The sequence below is a fragment of the Aptenodytes forsteri genome, unplaced genomic scaffold (genome assembly GCF_000699145.1).
Source record: "Aptenodytes forsteri isolate BGI_AS27 unplaced genomic scaffold, ASM69914v1 Scaffold91, whole genome shotgun sequence".
In the NCBI taxonomy this organism is placed as follows: Eukaryota; Metazoa; Chordata; class Aves; order Sphenisciformes; family Spheniscidae; genus Aptenodytes; species Aptenodytes forsteri.
The window spans coordinates 1,245,596-1,267,524 of NW_008794115.1; the positions used below are offsets into that span (position 1 = coordinate 1,245,596).

Genomic DNA, 21,929 nt, shown 5'->3' on the forward strand with positions numbered 1-21,929 from the left:
AAATAGATCAAATTAATCTGCTGCTGTTTCAGTGCATGTAAAGATTTATGTTTGGTCATGATCACAGTAAATGAGGTGATAGTTCCACCTTCACTATCTGATTTTAAACTAGATCTCTTTACCATTTTATGCCATCATAGTCAGTATGCACAATATATGTTGTGTGACATGACTAAAAAGAAAAAAAAATAGAGATCAGAACTGGGTCCTCTTTCTTTGTAAGATTTGATAACAAGTATCTTATTAACTGCTCTTTTAATTGTCAGAAATGTAACAGAAATGCCTGACATTCTGATAATGGATCAAAGTGCAAGAAGAATAGAATGCAGGTTTTCTTGCTTCTCCGTATCTAGAGTTGGAAGTAAAACTGAACATTTCCACAAGGCACATTCCTGCTCCCCTGCAGTGCCTTCATCGCTTTAGCGTTCAAACTTTAGTGTCCAGAGTTGCTTTTGTATGAGGAATATCAAAGAGGGGAGAAAATGGGCTATTTCCTACAGTAGCTGTCACTTGGGGAGCTGCCTTCAGAACATGAGGCTCAAAGTGCAGAACTGGGCAAAGCTTATTAATTATTCTTAGTATATGAGGCAACAGGGGTTTTAAGACACAGTCTGACAGCTGGGAGACCCTCAGCTCCATCTAAAGCTTAAAATGGTTTCAAGGCCATTGCTTTGGCATGTCATTTTGAAGGAAATATATGGGAAAAATAGAATTAACTAGGATAAATGTATCTGCTCATCACTTAGGAGTCTGTCTAATCCTGGAGTATTGAAAACTCTAACTCCCACTGACCTCATGAGAAGTGAGAGCTACTTTGCACCTAGCAGATGTCACACTATGGTACTTCTAGAGCCTGTTCTGTACTAATCACTGTTCCTTGTGTATTTGAATGAGTTACTATTTCTGTGTGTTTTGGAGTCTTTTCCAAGGAGGCAAGAGAACTGCTTTGTTTTAATGGTATCTTTCCATAATAAATATAGAATGTTCTATAGGGAATGTTTGTGCTAGAGACAAAAATATGTTGTTTTCATTTTATTTCAGATGCTTCAGGCGTGCTCAGTCCAGCACCTACCTGTACCATATGCAGCATTTCCACCCCTCATTTCTAGTGATCCATTCCTTTTGCATCCTCCTCATATCTCTCCACACCACCCTCCTCACTTGCCTTCTCCCGGACAATTCGTTCCTTTCCAAGCACAGCAGTCACGGTCGGTAAGTAATGCTTCTTACTCCCCTCTCTGTAGAATTTGTGGGGCTGGATGGGTGAATAGTGCTGATACCTGATTGAGGAAACAGAAGGATTTTGTTTAAAGCAATAAGTTTTTGCACTTATGCTTCCTTAGCACATCTGTAACCACTTAGTGTGAAGATGAAAAAATAATTTTAAAGTTCACCATGTTTCTCTTCAGATTTCATCAGCTGTTGTCTGTGCTGTTTCTCCGTAGGCCTTTACTTCTGTCAAAAAGATGTATATTTGCTTCACCAACTATTCCTTCAGGTATTTCTTTCCCAGGAAGCAGAAGAGAATCCAGAGGAGGTTGTGTAGTGCAGTAGTGGTCTCAGAGAAGAGCTTAGTAGAGAGAAAGCACAGAATGTTACTTTCATTAAATGCTGCTTTTGTATTACTTCTCAGTTAATTTTTAAATGACCAGTGCCTTTCCTAGAACATAATGACCTTAGGTCATCCAGACGTATTCAGGAGCCTACAGTCTCCCTTTCTCTTCCCCCCCCCACACTTATGAAAGTTATTGATGCCTTTTGCTTAAGCAGACTTGGCTTAGTGATAGGGACTATGCAGACATGGGAAAATGTGACCCTGTTTTGGATTTGGGGGAAAATTAGATTTTTAGTTCTGGCCTACAGCTCTTACTGTGGGCTTATCTGTATACTCATGTCCATTTGTTTGCCCCTCAGACTAGAAGATGCCAGTATTTCACTAATACAGAAGTAGAAAACAGCTTCACTGTTACTTACAAACACTGCTGAGACTTCTCCATGCCATGTCTCGGGTGTGGATAGGGTTGTAATCACTTTGTTATGTTGATGGGAGAACAGCTGGGAAAATGTGGTTTTCGGTGGTAATCTTTATAAGACTTTCCTTTAGGAAGTGTATGGGCTCGGGTTTTAGCTTGGGTTGCTTACTTAGGTTATTGATTAGGCTTGCCTGTCAACTTTCAGCTCTGGCAAAAAGCTTGTATGTTAGTGGTTTAAGAATACCTTGTGTTTAAAGTTTGCTCTGCGTAACAGGGAAACAGAATATTCCTTTGGTTCCACAAGGTGGCTTTCTTAGCTGAATTTCTTGAAATGATGGAATTCAGTGTCAGGAACAGAAAGGTGTAATAATGAAACAATGACAATTCCTTGTTATTTCTTGAGCACTTTTGGCCCTGACTGATGTACTACAGTTGACTAGATTACAATACTGAACTGGAATCTCTTGCTTCTGAAACCTCTGGACTGTGTGTTCTCAGTAGGACTGCTTGCATGACCCTTCTAGGGAAGCATCTGCTTGATTACTGAATATCATTAGCAGTTTAATCCCCTGGAGTCGCCATGTTTCGTCTCCACTTTTCAGGTTTTCTGGCACAATTTCAGTTCTTGTCTATGGTTGTTTATTTTTTTCTCTCGCATAGTTGTACAGTGAGAGCAGCCTGGCAAGAAGGAGAGCAAATATTTGTCCTGAAAAATGCAAGACACAGGAAATTACAGCCACTCCTATATTTGCTAGATCGCATAAATTCCTGGTCTATAAGCATGGCTAGCTGGAAAAGGTGAATTTATATCAAATGTGTAGTGTTGTCTTTGCTTTTTGGTAGTGTTAATGGCACAGGAATTGTTCACAGAGTTACTATGTGAAACTGAGTACAATTATACCTGTAATTCCCCCCCCCCCTATAAAATTGACCACAGCAGCTCAGAATATACAGCTGGGATTGCAGTTCTTTATTGGGGAAAAATTTTATCTCTGTTATTGCAACAAAGCCTATCTCTTTTTTTTTTAGCCACTTCAAAGAATAGAAAATGAAGTAGAACTGCTTGGAGAACATCTTCCTGTAGGAGGTTTTACATACCCACCCTCAGCCCATCCACCAACATTGCCTCCCTCAGCTCCTCTCCAATTCTTAACCCACGATACTTTACACCAGGAGGTGTCATTTGGTGTAGTAAGTATTGTTTTCTGTGCTACATTCTCGTTCATGCCACATTAACATCCTCGATCTTTATTCTGTAGTACATTTTGTTGAAAAGTGGCACTTCTTGCATTATTGGCTATAGCTGCATAGCTGTGGTATTTTCTTTAAGCTTGTTGTAATCAAATTAAGAGTAACTTAATGATACCAGCAAATGATTTCTGATAATGTTATCCACAGAATGTGGTAGCAGTTACTTAGAAAACGTTCCATGTTGCCACACAGTCCAGGACTTCTACTGAAGAAACTAATTAGTACAGTTTAGAAAAGCTGCTGTCACTTTTAGCTAATTCTTCATCGTATGTTGAGTTTCCACAAGTCAGGAAAGCTAGAATGCTTTAAAAATAGTTCTTCTCCAGAGTGTTTGCAATTTGCAGGCAAGCAGTTGTATAGAGTGCTTCCATAATTTAGACTGCACCATGTTATAAAGACAGCCAAGCTTGCTTTAAGCCAACTTTCTAGGAATCTACAGGCAGTTCAACCACAGCAGCACAAAAAAAATGAAACCTGGTGCAGGATGAAGTCTGTGCTGAATTGTGCTTCTGTGGTGTGTCCAGTATCAATGCTACCTCTAGGATCTTTGTAGTGCGCTTCAATCTGCAATTGTATTAGTCCTGAGATTTTGTTGTTGTTGTTGTTTTGTGTGTTTTGTTTTTTTAAAAAAATCTCTCCTGCCTGTGTAATGCCTGAAGAAATAACTAGAAGTGAAGTATAGGCCCTGAATTTTTTAATGTTTGACCTGTGTATCAAGTTGACAGAAGGTTTTAGAGACATATTGTTATTTAAAATTTTAAATGAGAATGAAAGGCCCTGTGACTACAGAATATACAGATAACTTCTCTTTAATTAGTCCCCTTGAAATCACACAACCTAGTTAAATGCTTGCTGCAGTTTTTATAAAGGTTCCAATAAGTCTCCACCATTTAAAAAAAACACTCAGCTCATTGTTAAACTAAAGGTGTACAGATTTTCAGTGAAGTTTTCAGTCACTATGAGTCACTCTGGAGACAAAGACACTTAAAAACTTCCATAAACTGCTTGTATTTTATTCAATACGCTTGTTAGATAAGTTACAGTCTATTCACAAACATTTTGGTTGGAGTGGGGGTTTCTTGATTTCCAAGTTCAGTCTTTAAGGTAGATAAGGAACAAAATACCGGGTTTTTGCACATTATATAGCATTTGTCCTCTCTGATGCTTCAGTTCTCAGTTGTATCGCTGAGGAATAGAATAGAGAGGTATTACAAGTAATCATATGGTCTTTCATAAAGCAATCCTAAATCTTTATAAAATTTTATTTATATTAAAATTATGATGGAATGGCTGCATTTCTGATTCTCTTCCATTCAGTGAACACAATGGTTTTTAATTATATTTTTGGATTGCAGAATTCACAAAGCAGTAAAATTGATATTTGCTATGTCTAGTTTGAGATCTTACTTTCAAGAAAAAGACCCTGGCTCTGTTGCATTGTGTTTATATTCATATGTAAATTTTATCTATGACCATGGCTACCTATTAATAACATTTCCATTGTAAAGTTAGGGGGGTTTAGGTTAGTCATTGGTGGTGTTGGGCTTTTGTGTTTTATTAAATTTCAAATGTGGAAGAAGAAAAACATGTTAGTGAAGACTTGGAGTGTTCTTTGTTTCAAAAAAAAAAGTCTCAAGGCCTTCAAATATGAATTCAGTAGTGGTACATGTATTTCAGTTTTAAAAACTACTAAAAAAATTTAGTACTTTGAATATTTCTGGAAGAATATAGTTTGCATTTAAGTGGAAATTTTTTACCATGTATATCCCCATTTTAGTAGGTAATGCAAGGAATTTTGAACAATTATATAATGAAAATAATGAACAATATAATGAAAATATAAATATACAAGTAAAGAGCTTAGCATGCAAATGAAAAAAAGTATGACAGTAAAGCCCTGTTTTATCCATGGAAAGAATACATTGAAGCTTTAGGCTTGACTGTCTCTTTAGGCGTTGTCCAGCTGAAGAAATTGTACTGATTAAACTCTCCATGTACACTTGAAAGGCTTCAGCCCTTTTTTAACATAAATGTAAATATACACCACTGCTTAAAAGTTGTTTTTAAAAAACAGGTTTTTTTAAAAACTTTTTTTTTTAAAAGGCTTCTTTTCTCAACCACCTGTGCACAAGCCTGCATAATAGCACCAGGCATAAAGCCTGGGCTTTTATATTTACAAGAGAGTCAGCAGTTCAAGTCCCGCTTCCCAAACCAGCCTGCATGTAGACTAAGCACACAAGAGCTTGCAAGGATTTCTGTTGTGTGTTACTACTTTTTCACATGGAATGGTATGATTGTGTGTTATTGATGGGAATCGTTTCAAATTGAGGCTGACATTCTTTTGCATTTGAGCAGAGGCTGGATTTTTTAAATAATGCTTTACTGAAAGTGGATTTCAATATTCAGATTTCATTTTATTTCATTATTAAGAAAACAAAATGTTGAATCACAGTCTCACAGACTGGATGAGGTTGGAAGGGAGGTCATCTGGTCCAACCCCCCTGCTCAAGCAGGGCCACTTAAAGCCGGTTGCCCAGGACCATGTCCAGTCAGCTTTTGAGTATCTCCAAGGATGGAGACTCCACAACCTCTCTGGGCAACCTATGCCAGTGCTCGGTCACCCTCACAGTAAAGAAGTATTTCCTGATGTTCAGACGGAGCCTCCTGTGTTTCAGTTTGTGCCCATTGCCTGTGGTCTTGTCACTGGGCACCACTGAAAAGAGCCTGGCTCCGTCTTCTTTGCACCCTCCCTTCAGGTATTTATATACATTGATAAGATGCCCTTGAGCCTTCTCTTCTCCAGGCTAAACAGTCCCAGCTCTCTCAGCCTTTCCTTATATGTGAGATGCTCCAGTCCTATCTTAGTGGCCCTTCGTTGGACTCTCTCCAGTCTGTCCATGTCTCTCTTGTGCTGGGGAGCCCAGAACTGGACACAAGTTCCAGTTCCACAAGTTCCAGTTGAAGCTTATTTTCTTCTTTCTTGCAGCCTTACCCACCTTTTATGCCTCGAAGACTCACAGGGCGCAGCAGATACCGATCACAGCAGCCAATACCACCACACCCTTACCATCCCAGCCTATTACCTTATGTGCTGTAAGTTCAAAGTACATTTGCTTCCATGTAGGCTATTAAGAAGTCACGTGACTTTCAGCAAGAGTCTCGGCACTTTTTATGGTTGGACTCTACCAGAGAACAGGCATAGTTCAGCTGTCCCAGAGAGGAAGAAAACTTCCATTTCTGTGTAAATTTTTCAGCCTATTTTGAATAACATACACCCTTGAGCAAGGAGAAATATAAGTGAACAGTTTTGTCCAATGTAGTTTTGTAGATTTTTTTAAGGCACAGTAGCCTCTTGTTTCTGAACTCTTCGTAAAATCTTCAACAAATTTTAAAACTTGGTTCTTGGACACTCTTACAGAGGCATGGTTACACTATAGGATAAAGTCCTAGGAGTCTTCACTTACGGAATAAATTCATTTGGTTTGGTTCTTAATTATGAAACACAAGGGTGGGAGCTTTCTGTGATGTGTTACTCCTTATTGGCTGAACTGCTGATCTGTTACAGCTGTTGAATTTCTGTTCTTCCTCTGATTAACTGTTTCTGGAAAATATGTGGGACAATTAACATTTGGGAATTACCTGTAGTGTGTTATGGTAGACCCTCTGTGGGGGAATTTGGCTATATGACATGAAATTTATTACTCTTCTATGTTCTGTTTTGGAAATAAGTATGAAGTGTTTGGGAAACAAAGAGTATTTTCTGGTGGCAAAGGTGACATTGACAAGGAAATAAGCAAACATTGGCACCAGATCTGTAGTTTCTCTCTGTGCAATTTCAGACGTGGCATGAAAATGGCACAAGAAATCTGATCCAGTGAAGTTGTTCAACTTTGCATCTTACAGTCTGAGAGTGATGTCATAGCTTCTTGCCTGTCCATTGAGGACACAATGTGGCTCAGTAATTCCTGGTGACTTCAGTGGGATTTTAGTATATATCAGTGCTGTGAATTTGTGATTTCTGTGTCTGTGCATTAAGTTTTGACCCATAGGACTATCTTGGGAGGTAAAAACACTTGTTGAATATAAAACCAGAAAAACATCTTTCTCTTGCCTCTCTATCTGAAGAGATTCTGCTTTGACCAATATCATAGTATGTGAGAAAGTGAGTTTGTGCTTGCCTTCAGTATGGAAGTTGGTCCAGTAGCATATCCTGTTTATCTTCATTGTGTGTTTTAGGCTTACAAAAGTTTCAGGGCTTTTCTATTGGAGAGCTAAGTGAACTTAGGATTCCTTATCTTTGCTGATATTTTATCCACTTAAAGAAATAAAACATACTTAAAACCAGAACGTCAATTCATTGTCAGTTTTAGTTCTCCATAATCTGTGATAATCAAGAGATTAGTTTTTGTAATAATGCTGAGCCTGGTTGGAAGTACCAGTTGAGACATGCATGCAATTAAAAAGGCAGCACTGTTAGTATCAAAAAGTGGCAGAATTAGCTTTTTCATTTGACTCTTTCACTTCAAATGTCTATTCTTGACTTCAAACTTAACATTTTTACCAGTTCTGACAACCTGTTGATTTGAGAGGGATCAATAAGGTAACTTTACCTCTGCCAGATGTTTCTGTGCTTTCCTTCAGCAAGATGCTGAACCTTATCATTGTTTGCTCTCATGGTAGATCAATGCTCCCAGTGCCACCTGCAGTTGGACCAGCTTTCAGCTTTGAGTTGGATGTGGAAGATGGAGAGGTAGAAAACTATGAGGTTGGTGCGCAAACTACAACTACCTTTAAAGAACGGATGTTAGCTCAACAAATACATAAAATTTCATTATATTTTGCTTTTAAACCTGCTTTTGTCTTTCAAATAAATGCAATGACTGTGAAGATAGAATCCAGAAACCATCCTTTCAGATTTTTTTGCAATACTGGATATTAGAAGTGCTTAGCTTTATTTTTTGTCTATTGCTCTTTCCGAGAATCCACCCTTCCAGGCTAGTAATCATTAAATTGTTCAGCTTTTATGTTCTACATGCTACTCTTTTCCTTTTGAATTTTAATTGATTTTAAATATCAAACAGAAGTGAAGCACTTTCAAAAGAACAGGGTAAGTTGCTGGGTTTACGTGCATAACTTTGCAGAATAGTGTTAATACAGAATAGTGTTAATGTCATAGGAGTAATTAATCTAAATGTAATGGTTATAAAACTGCCTTACTGCCTTTTCTTCTTGGCCCTCAGGAGGGTACAGTAATTCACATCTATAGATGTAGAACCCTCTTTAATATTCTAAATAATTATGGGGCAGTCCCAGCTGTTGTGTCTTTGCTGGTTCTGAGACTATTGGATTCCATTCAATTTCTCTTCAAACAGCCATCATCAGCCCTTACTTTTGCATCTCTTTGCCTGTGCTCCCCTTAACAGCTCTGTGTAGTTGCACATTTTCAGTTTAACAATGAGCACTTCTGTAATAAGTTCTGTGTTAGTTCAGAAGCATCATCATCTTACTTCTGAGAATTTGGGCCCTAGGTTTGACAGTATTAGAAAACCCTTTGTGATCAGTACCGTTTGCAGCTTTCACCAAGTCTTTTAACTTTTCTATGCCTTGGTTCTCCATCACGTTTATAGTGATATTTTTCCTAGGTCCCTTAAGAAGGAGTGCAAGTTACATACATGACAGAGTGTGAATTATTTACATGAGAGGCTTTTAGTTGCAATGCTTGGCTTATAGAAAATGAACATAAAATTTAGCAAAAAAAGTGCTTGAAGTTTGATGGTATGTATTTGTTTTCCAGATTCAGGATAAAATCACTGTATTTCAATTCAGGTAGCCCAAGACATGGAGTGGGAATCAGAACCTGTCCCATTAAATTCTTGGTTTCTTTCACAAGACCAGACTTGCATATTCTTAGGAAGCAAATTTGTTGACGATTTTTTGTGGTTACCAGCACTATTAATTTCATAGTGGGGTGAGGGGATCCTTCAGAAGCAAAATACTTACCAAGCTGTGCATGCAGTCACAGGACTAATTGGAAGTTGTGTCCTGGAGGTTTTGAAATCCCAAAGAGAACATCTTACAGAATTAGAAAGATGGTTGACTTCTGAAAGACTTGCCATGGGGCTTGTGTTGTAGGGGAGAACTAAGGTTCTAAACATTTCTTGATAGAAGGGTGTTTTGTGCTACCAGCTGGGGTATTGAGGTGTAATGGCAGCCCCATCTCTAGTGGAAGCAGAGCCTGTCTGAGCAGTGAATTTTTAAATGTCCAGTTTCCATGTTTTGCAGGCACTGCTGAATTTGGCAGAACGTCTGGGAGAAGCCAAACCACGAGGATTGACAAAGGCGGACATTGAACAGCTTCCATCCTACAGGTTCAATCCAAACAACCACCAGTCAGAACAGACATTGTAAGTACATTGGTCTCTTTCAAAGGTCCATAATTTAGGTGGCTGTATTTTCACTTCTTTAACTTGTAGCCTGAGCTAGGCCAGAAGGGCTTTAAAAGCAGTCATGTCAGTAAGCAGTTTCATTTTCTTTTTTTTCTTGGATTGCTTTCCAGATCAAATACAATTTATCCTCACTTTAAAACCTCTATCTAGTCTCACATCATTTAACTATGTTTCAATTCAGTTCCTCGCCATTTAAAAAGTTAAAATTAAAGAAAGATGTTCTAGGTTTTGTTCAGCATACTAGACATTAAAGTGACATTGTCAACTTGGAACTTAGCCTGTGTTAAAATAGCTTCAAGTGTTGAAGTTTCAAGTGCTCCTGATAGAGCTTGGTCAGTTTAAGAGTGCATCTTGTAATTTTTAAAACCCATTAACTTACTGTGTTTGAAAGATCTGCACAGCCAAGTGGAAAGGGCAGTATGGATATGAAGGTAGTTACAGTGACTTAGTACCAAATGCTGTCTAATGTTTTAACTTCAGTGTAAGGATTTTTCTCTGATATTCCAGTTTCAGTGACCCTCAGTGTGAATTACTAGTATCAATAGGGAGTGAACTTTATAAATCATCATCTCCGCCATTTTGAATTGTGATTAAACATCTGTTCTATCGATTGGGTCTGTGAACTCCTGTGAGCAGGAGCACTTGCTTTGTTATTTGAAAGCACAGGAAAAAAAAAACAAACACAACAGCAATTCTCAGTTTACATTGTCACACTACACATCTTCAACCACAGATACAGATAATTGTAGCTCTTTACCAAGGGGTAAAAGAGCTACCATGTTGCAGTCATACCTGTAAAGTTTTGTATGGAATATGTATTTGTTGTTCTTACACAGCAGATACATTTGAACTTTGTTGTCTTTTTTAGGTGCGTGGTGTGCATGTGTGATTTTGAGTCAAGGCAGCTACTTAGAGTCTTACCCTGTAACCATGAGTTCCATGCCAAGTGTGTCGATAAATGGCTGAAGGTAAAAAAAAATAATAATCCTATCTTATAGGGAATTCATTATATAGTTGGGGGAAAAGGGTGGGGGGTGGTATTTTGCTGTTCCACTTCATTTCATCTTGTTTCACGTTTCTAATACTTAGGCTAGAAATGCCAACAGAGTGGAAGCACTGCCTACTTACGATATCTTTCTAACAACTGATGAAGGAAGTTTCTTTATAACCTTTGGAACAAGGAAAAATGAATATGATTATTTTCATTGACAGATCTTACTGTGTTTTCCATTTGCACAAAACAATGACTGTGAATTCAAGTAATGTGAAATTAAAGAAGACTTGAAAATAAAAAAGTAACATAATAATATAGGAAGTATGAATGAGTTTCTGTGATGATGGTGGCTTTAACCTTTTTATATATCCTGCACCGCAAGAATGAGTACTAATACCTTCCTCCCCCACTTTGCTATTAACGTTAGGTTCTGGGGCAAATAAAATGTGTTATGTGTGTACATATATGTGTATGCATATATACATACATATAGAAATGTAATATATACAAATAGAAATTATAGTTTTACAAAATTATGATATACCCTTCCAAGAGAATTCGAGCAGAAAAGAAAGGATCTAGAATCAGGGCAGCCCAGGAAGAGGGCAGAGAAAATAGCAGCAGTACAGAAGGTGTGAAGAACAGGAAATACAAATAAGTAGATGATGATACACAGACATCTCTACAAGCTGCATTAGCCAGATCTACTGCCAACAAGGTATTGATCCCCATCTTGCCTCACCTTTTTTCGGTATTTTACTCTATTCAGCTTTAGTTTAATCTGTGTGTAGTCTGTTGTGTAGAACATTTGAAACTGCAATGATCCTATGTTAATACAGGATACAGTCCCTAGAGAATTACAGATGGTGTCTGTTGTTTCGGAAAAAGAAATTAAAAACCCTTGCCTTTATGGCTTCATAAAAGCAAGAAAATGCACTTCTTAGGCATACACTAAAATACTTGGTGCAGAGAATGAAAAAAGCAAGTTAATATTGACAGCATTCTTTTGGCTGACAAGACATCAAGAATAATGAGAAGGATTTTAAAAACTGGGATATTGCTGTTGGGCTACAGTACCCACAGTAATGTAAGGCTTCTACAAAAAAGGCCAGTGTGAATGTTTCCACAATAATTCTCGTAACTTTCAGTGGAACTGGTGTTCTTCAGTATCTGAATCCATGTACATACTTGAGAATCAGCAACACGAATATAAACACCTAGTTGTTTTATTGTCAGATTAAAAAGCCACACACACACCACACACACACACATAATATTATCAATATATCTATGCTAGATGTATGATGTTTTATTCAGTAACTGCAAATTAAGAGTGTATTGTATCTATTCAAGTGGTATTCTCCAGTGTCACCCTACTCCTCTCAAGGAGTGTGCATACTAGATTTGTCAAGTCTTTTCATTGCGTGAAACTTCGTAAGTCATTTGTGGTGCAGACAAAGTAACCAGGGATAGTATTCACTCCATTTTATGAAAAAAGAACTGAGATCATTTAACATAGCCTGTGAGATAGTAGATGCTATAGGTCTGTAGGTTAAACTGATTATATGGGTTTTAAAAAAGACAGCTCTTTCCAGGCTTTGCAGCATTTGCAGCATAATCTTTTGCATTAATATGCAAAAAAATATACCTCTGATTCATAGAGCCCCTGATCTGCAGATTTCTGGAAGTTGGAAGAACATGTCAAGGAAGTATCATGCATGCTTGTCATGTTCTTATGCTCTTTCTTATGTGACATTGGTCTCAAGAGTCAGACAAGTATGTTAAATTAAGCTTCTTTGGGACTCAGTGTGACAGTTCTACAGTTAGATTTAGTACTTTCAACTGGTAATGAACTGGCAATCAAATGCAGAACAGCAAAGTGAAAAAAGCAGATTTAGTTTAATCCTTATTTTCATAATCGTAGATGTACTGTAGTAGTGGTGAAACAGCTTTTTTCTGATGTTCCTGTCCCAGCTTAGAAACTATGTATTTTCTAACAGATCTTCAAGTGTGGTATTTTCTAAAGGTTGTCTTATCATAGAAAAACTCTATGAGCATAAGAGTGTCAGCTGGGTGGGGGAATGAGGTGAAAGATACGCAATCTAAACCTAAAAAGGGTGTAGTTATATCCACCTAGAACTGCCTGTATTGATATTGTATATTCCAGAGCTGGATGCAAAATAAGCTAGACAAGGTTAAAGCATAGCATAAAGGTTTAGCGTAGGATTGCTAAGGCAATATATTTACACCATGTGCGTTTAGTTACACTGGTACAAAGATGGTGTATGGAAATAAAGATTATTTTGCTTTGCAAACTATAGCAAATTACATCAAACACCAGCCTATTTTAGTTACAGCCTCTGTCTAAACTTGGTTGCAGTTAAGCAGCAAACATCTGGAAGTGAGGATAACTGGAAGATATTTTGGGCTATAGTTTTGCTTCTGCCTATTCCTTTATGTATTTGACAATTTGTTTTATATGTTGATAGTATAATTATGTCCATATCCACTTAATTCACATCATCCAGCCGACATCATGTTGATAAATTCTGCAAGGGAAGGTAAAAATTGTAGCTTTCAGTACTTGTAACTTTTTTCCACAAGGTAAAAAAAGAAAAAAGTTACCAGTTTGTCCCTGTGTTTTACTGATTTAATCTTGTTTCTTTGAAGAAAGTATTTGCTATCTAGAAATATTCCTAGTATTTCTAGAACTAGTTCTAGAACTATGGCATCAAGTTGATTCCTTTTAAGTTTCACCATGTTAGTGAAAGATTTAAATAAGAGGTTAGTGATCCAATTTGATTATTTAAAAAAAATAAATCCTTATTCCACTGCCTGTTGGTGATGATGGAGCAAAAAAAAGGTATCTAAGAAAGTTTTGTGGCTTGTCTCTGCATGAAAGGTTTGATCTGCCCTGCTGGTATAATGCTATGTACAGAACCACCCTTTTAGGTAGTGTGAGCAAGTGAGAGGAGATGTTCTTTTACAGTGCATTAGGTTGCCCACTTTAATTTATACTTCCCTGGTTAAGCAAGGTTAAAGACTTGTGAAAGAAGATGTAATGCAGTGGAGGAAACAGAATTAACAAGAGTGAGGTTATCCTTTTGCTTTTCATAGTATTGTCAACTCCCATATTTCACAGTATTTGGTTATTTCTTAATATCCTAAATTGTCTGTGCATGAAAGGTTTGATCTGCCCTGCTGGTATAATGCTATGTACAGAACCACCCTTTTAGGTAGTGTGAGCAAGTGAGAGGAGATGTTCTTTTACAGTGCATTAGGTTGCCCACTTTAATTTATACTTCCCTGGTTAAGCAAGGTTAAAGACTTGTGAAAGAAGATGTAATGCAGTGGAGGAAACAGAATTAACAAGAGTGAGGTTATCCTTTTGCTTTTCATAGTATTGTCAACTCCCATATTTCACAGTATTTGGTTATTTCTTAATATCCTAAATCCTTTAGTCAAATATGAATACATGAGAAATCTGTTCTGTTGTAAAGTAAGAGTTAGTCATTCCAAAGGAGAGCTTGAAAACATGACCTGTCTTCACCCTGAGGGTTTAGAACCAGATAACAAGGAAAACTTGCCTTTATATTTAACGTTCTGATAGGAAATGCTGTATTATATATGAGAAAAGACAAACTGTAACTATAATTTAACTTTGTTCTGATGGACTAACACCAAAGTAGTGCAATGCTTTTTAGAGGATTCTAGTAGCCCTACAGATTCATTATTCTAAATGCACTTCACTTTAGCTATAAATTTCTACAAAATATAAAAAAACAAATCAGTTGGTTCATTGTACAGCTCGCTCTCCTTACAGTACAAAAAGTAAGTTTGCCTCAAAGAGTAGCTAGTTAGAAGGTCAATGTTACAATATTATGTCCACCTTACTCCTCTTTTTTGCGCCAGAGTCATGTTAAATGCCAGGAAGGGGGCATGAATTTCATGAAAGGCACAAGAATGCAACTAAATTTAAAACAGATGGTCATGCAGGATCTCAAGAAGTTACTTAAAAGGCAGTGCTGCAGTGTCCATGAGTATTCATTTTATCCTGGCACAGTGGATTTATTTCTGCAATTCCTATCAGGAAATTACTCCCATTGAATGCTCTGTTTCATGCTACAAATGGTAGATACTTAATTATTTATCTAAGCAAGTATGTCCTGATTCATTAATCCATTGAATTTTGAAGAACATGCCTTTTTTTTAAAAAGTTATATTAGCTGAATTATGTCTAGAATAATGCAAGTACAAAGTAGTGACCCAAGTAATGGCATTGTCCTCAAGTAATTTCAAAACTGCTAGTGAAAGAACAAGAAATAAATGTTGAATTGATTCTCCAATCTATGCTTTACAAAAACTATAAAGCAATAATAACTAAATATAAACTATAACACAGTAATAACAGTAGTAATTGGCAGAAAAAATATACCTTCATTTTAACTTGCATTACTAAATAATGTTTTTTGGTAATAACATGTTACTTTCATTGGCATTTATTGTTTGGATTTGAAATTTGTGGCAATGATTTCTGAATTCTGGCCTGCAGAGCCACATTTCTTGATGCTCTCACTTGTACTTTCATTGAAAAATTTGGCTACCTTAGAAAAACTTAGAGTTGACAGTGGTTGGTCCTGCAATTTTGGGAACTATGAAATACAGAATTTGGGGCAGGAAAGAGTTCTCTTCACTCTGCCCTTTGCAAAGGAAATGTTTTATCATAGATGTTACATACTTGTTCGGGGCTTTTTCTCATCATTTGCCAAAATGAAATTAGCCTTTATTTGAAAAGGGGAATGATAAGGCAGAATTTCAAATACTTTCCCAGTAGCTTAAGGAATGTTACTTCTCATCTGTCTTATCTTCTTAAGGAAGCTATAAATGTAAAAGGGTCAAAGGACGTATTTTCAGTGAGTGCTTTACTGAAGGGCTAAATTTAGACCTGCTCGTGTGTGTTACTTGAATACCTGTTTTGTCTTCTCTTTTTTTTTTTCCTTTCTCTTTACTAAAACCCTTTTCGTTTTTCCCTAGTTTGCTTTCAGCTTTGACCAAGTCTATAGGATGGGTTTCTGTGAGAATAACTGAATAAACAGAGTATGAAGAGATGTGATCCCTGATCAGTAGAGCTTGTGACAACATGACACCCTCATATAGGACATTTATTTGCAGCCCAAGGTTGCTAGTCGGGTTTTGGTGGGTTTCTCTGCAGCACACAGAGCTTCTTAGTTGCATCCGATTGCAATATACTATAACTATGAATCTGCATTAATAAAACCACCATCACTTAGATAAAGCCTAGTTTGCTGTTTTGCTTTAACTTTAACGATAAAAGGCACTTTTTTTTTTTAATTGTAAACATAATTTTGAATTGGCAAACTTAGCACACAACTCTAACATAACAAAACAAACTAAAAAAAGGCATAAGCACACTTTGTCTTCTCTTGGTTTGAGTACTCTTGAATTGCTTTTCAATACCCAAGTGCTGAAGGTAGCAACCTCATCATGGTCACAGATGTTCAGTGTAATAAACACATTACCTTAACTATGTATTTGTCTGTACAGTAAATCCTCTTTTGTTTCTGGTTTTACAGGCAAATCGTACCTGCCCAATTTGTAGAGCTGATGCTTCGGAAGTGCATCGTGATTCAGAATGACCAATCTAAGAGCACAAATCTGGTTTGAGTGTTCCTGGTGACATGTATATATGAACTATCTATTGAACTTACCCATGTGGCTTCCAGCCTACCCTTTACACAAAAGGGTCAATGGACCTTACTTTGCACTGTGTGACTTAATCAATTACAAAGCTTATAACTAGTCTTCACAGTTACGGGATTGTTATACTAACGGTGTGATTGGAACTCCAAAGATATTTTTTTTTTTTTAGCTTAATTTTGTGTGTGCACTAACATTCCCTGGTTTTTGTGTGATCATTCCGAGTGTTGCTGCGAGATTACTGTGGACGTGATCTTTTAGCATGTGCTTTTATATAAAAGAAAAAGGAAAAAAAAAAGTGGTAGCTCCAAACGGTATAGCAATCTACCTTATATAGAGCCTTCAGATACTGTGAGTGGGAATGAATGGTGTGAATGTGTGTTTGCTTGTGAGAGGATGCGTGAAGTGTGCTTGTGACTGAGTGTGTATGTGTGAGAACCTATATACCAGCATGTACTGAGAACGTATGTGTGTAGTAATAATTATGCTGCAATGTATAATCTTGTGTGTTATTTAAACAGTACTAGTACTGTACACTGGTTCCTTTCCTTGTGTTTGCAGTTGCACACTGAATGCAATGGGTGCAGCAATTACAGACATTTACTATTTCCTCCCCAATGTACTTACAGGTATAAAGACCTTTCTACCTACTATTCAAACAGCTGTTATGCTTCCCCTTCATTGGAGGCTTTAAATGTGTACCACTAAAGAGTGCATTGATCGTTCATACATGAGTAACCTTGGGGTTTTTAGCATATGTTACAAAGTCTGGATTTACAAGTTATTTTATCTATGTAAAGTTGCAATATTGCACAAATCATTTAGCAATATTAACATTTTCAGTTGCTAATGTGAATATCAATGCTTTTCTGTTCTCCTTTTAAATTTTTCTAGCTGGGTTTGCCAGTTATGTGCTTCTTCCATGAAAGGAAGCAGAAAGGACACTGAGGGTCTTGTGCAACAGCTCTTCAAGCTTGGCCATTGTACTTGCTAAGGACATAATCTTTTAGCTTATAAACATTGGCTTTAATCACATACATTCTTTGTCATTTACAAAGGAGTTTGTATACAACTAAGATAACTTGTAACAGGTTACAATTTTATTCCTGCAACTTCATGAATAAAATAAAATTTTTAGCATTTTCTCAGAGAAGTAGAACTTCTGATTTTTTTAATTGTATCACAAGAGAAGGTGGGTTTTGGTCACTAACTGCAGAATTCAGTTGCCCTGATGCTGCTTCTTGCCCTTCCTTATTTCATGATGAGTGTCATATGAAGAAGGAACTCCATTGGTTTTTGCAATCGAGTTTCCAGAGCACTCCACTATAGGAGAAAATTGGAACACCTTCCAGAACAGTGCTGTGAAATAGGAGGTGATAACCTCTATTCAAATGCTCTGAATAATGTTTTATTTGGGTTATTGAAAAAAAATTAGCTTCATTTATAACATTCAGACTGTTAACATCTTCGACATGTTCTAGCAAAATATTTAGGTTTATATATACCATAGTTATTCAAAGGATGCACTTTTTGCAACAAAATTATTCTCCTACATTCAGTGTCATTACTTTGGTTGCAGCAGCACAAGTGACACAATTAGCAATATCGCTGCAATTTGCTGCCAGTCTCAGCTTTAAGTTTATTCTTTATCATTTCTGATGCTTTTGTATGCTGCTATGCTTTAGTATCAGTTATAATTTCAAACAGTGTTAGATGTTCTCCATGCTGATTTCCCTCTTTGAAGATTCTACAGACCAGTCACAGCTCTTGGTGCAGATAAAATAAAAGCACAATTTTGCCCCATTTCAGATGCTCTTCCGTCTGTTTAGTTATGCAGGTGGTTCTCAAAAACAGCGAGTCTTTCCTTACCTATCCATACTTAAGAACACTAAATAAATAAAAATGCTGTTACATCAACTTCAAAATGATAGAATTTCTCCTCTCTTCCAGTGGAGTTAAAGAATAGGCTTTTCACAATAACACCTAGCAGGTTAAATTACATGTAATAAAATTTATTTTTTTAATAAATAAGGTCATGTTGTTTAAAAAGCATATGCCACGTATGTCTTACAAAACTTAGGCTCTTTTATATAGCTGCAAAAGAAAAAATTCTCTGTGTATGGATTTAAACATAACTAACACTACTGTGCTCAGTATTCAGTTTGAAGCGTGGAAAGAGGGCACTTTTCCTAAGCTAGATACAAATGAACAAGACAACTACTTTCCCTTGGCTTCAGAAGAATGTGTTTTTCTGAACTGGAAAATCTTGATGTGTAATGTCCCTTTTTCCCCAGTAAAACTCTGTGAGGCAGTGGGAAATCTAGGAGATAGAGGGTCTAAGTTGGTAAAATCCTGAAATTAATTGTTGCACTCTTATGGCTCATCTCTTCTGGAATGGTTCTTTCATTTGCATGGGACTCTTGCAGATGTATGTGGACTTGCTTCCTGTGGTTAGTTTGTATAAACAGGACACATGCATATGTTCCAAATCAGCTCAGACAAGGTACAACCAAGTCCTCTCTGTTGTGGCTGTCAAGGCAGGGGGACTCATGTTCAGCTGTTAACTGCCATGTGTTATGCACATTCGTGTGTAATTCCACAGCCTGCCATGGTGCCTGGCAGCACCTGAATTCAGCAAGACTTTTTTTATGTTTATTGCCTTTCTGCCATGACCTGGCTCCTTCTTCTCCAAAAAAAAAAACCCAACCCTGTAATATGTTTGCTTTATCATATTGGCACTGCTGTGTTTTTTGCATAAACTGTCAATTTAATTTGACATTTTAGTGGATATTAAGGCCTACAGATAATTCCAGTGTCTCATTTTGTGGCTTTCTTTACAAAAAAATTAAAGCCTTTTGTTGTATGCCATTATGTACAGGCTCTTGAATGTGATTTCACAGCTGTTAACACATTGTGTAATACTTAAGATGAGATTTACCAAGCTTTTTAATTTTAATTGTAGAAAACACATTTTTGACTGAGTTATCTTTGGGCCTTTGTAAAAACTGTGTTTTTTTTTTTCTTTGGTACATTGTTACCTCATTTTGCTACTTGTGTTTCAGATTTGCTAATGATTATGAAAGCTTGTGGATTTTGTTGGGATCATATTTTGTCAAGTGCTCTCTTTAAATTCTCTTTAAATCATACTCTATTGTATCATTTAACAATGAGTTTTAAATGTATTATAAATATCTGTAACCAAATCATTTGAAGGCTTGATAAATTTTTAACAAAATTTGTACATTTTTTATGAGAGTTACTAGTAATGCTTTACTAGGTAGTGCAATGAATTTTTATTTTTAATCCCTGTGCCCAATTTTGGAGTTGAAAGAGTTGTTCAGTAATAAATGTATGATGTACACTTACACAATATTGTCCTGTTCTTTCTCTTAGAAAGAGGTGCATTGTTTTCTTTCGTTACTCTGCATATTTCTATGCATGATCATGCAACTCTAGATACTGGCAACAGATGCTTGTGTTGTGGGGGGAAGTTTTGCCACCTTAATTGTAGTGCATGACAGACTTTTTTTAATCTACTTTGAGAAATCATAAAAAGTTATATGAAATGTTGTGTCATATTTTTGAAAGTGTGAAATAACTGTAATTCATAGAACTCAAAGCCTTGCCTAAAAGATCAGCTTTCTAAAGATGTTACTTAGTCAAAGGAAAATTTGCAGGGATGGAGGTGCTCCTTAGACATACTATTTGCACTGTGTGTCAGCTGAAGATGTGTTACACTTTGCAGTGCCCTAACAGTGGTAAAATTGCATCCTGAGTTAAGGATGAGACTGAAAATAAGGAGTTTGATTAGCCAGGGTCACACAAGAAGCTGGGGGTGAAACAAAAAAAAAAAAGAAGGGTTGTTTGGGTTTGTTTTTAATGAGATAATGTAAACTAAGTTGACAGATGTGATTATTTAAAAGGTTTTCATTTACACAGGGCATTTAATAGCTTCATCAATAGCAGGTGTTCTTGGTACTCAAACATATTTGAAGATCCACTGGTGCTTTGAGAATCCTTATGTAAAGATTTGTTTACATGTGTTTTGGATTTATAACCCTGGATAACAACTAGTTTGCCCTCTTTCATACAGCAGATGTTAATTATTAATTACACTGTTGAAAATGGACAGTGCTGCCAGTAGTACTTACAAAGCTAAGGTACTGGGCTGCCCAGAACTTAGAAGTACTGGTGACTGGCTTAGAGCCTGTACCAGCAAGGCCCTGAGAGTAGAGCAGGGGTTCCTGATAAAGATCATAGAATATCTCGAGTTGGAAGGGACCCATAGGGATCATCGAGTCCCAACTCCCTGCTCCTCACAGGACTACCTGAAACTAAACCATATCACTAAGAGCATCGTCCAGATGCTCCTTGAACTCTTGACAGGCTTGGTGCTGTGACCACTTCCCTGGGGAGCCTGTTCCAGTGACCGACCACCCTCTCAGTGAAGAACCTCTTCCTAATGTCCGATCTGAACTTCCCCTGATGCAGCTTCATTCCATTTCCTCATGTCCTGTCACTGGTCACCAGAGAGAGGAGATCAGCACCTCCCCCTCAACTGCCCCCCTTGAGGAAGTTGTAGACTGTGATGAGGCTACCCCTCAGCCTTTTCTTCTCTAAGCTGAACAAACCAAGTGACCTCAGCCACTCCTCATAAGTCTTACCCTTGAAACCTTTCACCATCTTAGTAGCCCTCCTCTGGACACACTCTAATAGTTTGATGTCCTTCTTATACTGAGGCGACCAAAACTGCACACAGTACTCAAGGTGGGGCCACACCAGTGCAGTATAGAGTGGGACAATGACCTCCCTCAAACAGCTAGCTATGCTGTGCTTGATGCACCTCAGGACACGGTTGGCCCTCTTGGCTGCCAGGGCACACTGTTGACTCATATTCAACTTGCCATCAACCCAAACCCCCAAATCTCTTTCTGTGGGGCTGCTCTCCAGCCTTTCGTCCCCTAATTTGTACGTATAACCAGGATTACCCCTTCCCAGGTGGAGAATCTGGCACTTGCTCTTGTTAAATTTCATACGGTTGGTGATTGCACAGCTCTTTAGTCTATCCAGATCTCTATGGAAGGCCTCTCTACACTCGAGGGAGTCTGCAGCTCCTCCTAATTTAGTATCATGGTGAACTTAATGTACATTCGACTCCTGCACCCAGATCATTTATAAAAACATTAAAGAGCACTGGCCCTAAAATTGAGCCCTGCAGAAACCCACTAGTGACAAGATGAACCGAAGTAAAGCTGACGTAAGTTTAGCTGTTGCCTCTGCACCAGGATTTTGTCCCTTTCCCTCTGGTCGCTATTCCTTGCCAGCACCAGCAAATGTATATGTACCGCAAACAACTTCTGAGGTGCAGCACCAACCTGTGTGAGATTCTGAGCACCAGGTTATACCCAGGCAGCAGCCAAATCTGTAATGCATGTGAGTTGTGCTGAATTAGGCAGTGCTCCCAGCAATGGAAAACTGATCTTTTTTGCAACAGAGTTCATCTAAACTCACCGTGCTTTACAAGTACAGACTGTACAGTTTGTACTG

The 21,929-nt window shown here is 37.5% G+C and overlaps 1 protein-coding gene across 3 annotated transcripts in view; it reads left to right on the forward strand.

Moving 5' to 3' along the window:
• RNF38 (ring finger protein 38) overlaps window positions 1–19,748 on the forward strand; it is a 60,513-nt gene extending 40,765 nt beyond the window's left edge. For 2 of the 3 annotated variants that reach the window (XM_019471155.1, XM_009275877.1), the window contains 7 exons: window positions 1,042–1,212; window positions 3,003–3,164; window positions 6,211–6,317; window positions 7,905–7,989; window positions 9,507–9,628; window positions 10,539–10,638; window positions 16,259–19,748. In XM_019471155.1, the coding sequence (XP_019326700.1) occupies window positions 1,042–1,212; window positions 3,003–3,164; window positions 6,211–6,317; window positions 7,905–7,989; window positions 9,507–9,628; window positions 10,539–10,638; window positions 16,259–16,321 (810 nt within the window). In that variant the 3' untranslated portion in view covers window positions 16,322–19,748. Of the gene's footprint in view, window positions 1–1,041; window positions 1,213–3,002; window positions 3,165–6,210; window positions 6,318–7,904; window positions 7,990–9,506; window positions 9,629–10,538; window positions 10,639–10,759; window positions 10,898–16,258 lie in introns of those variants that run through there. The other variant, XM_009275884.1, reaches the window with a different exon arrangement.
• Window positions 19,749–21,929: the final 2,181 nt, after the last annotated feature.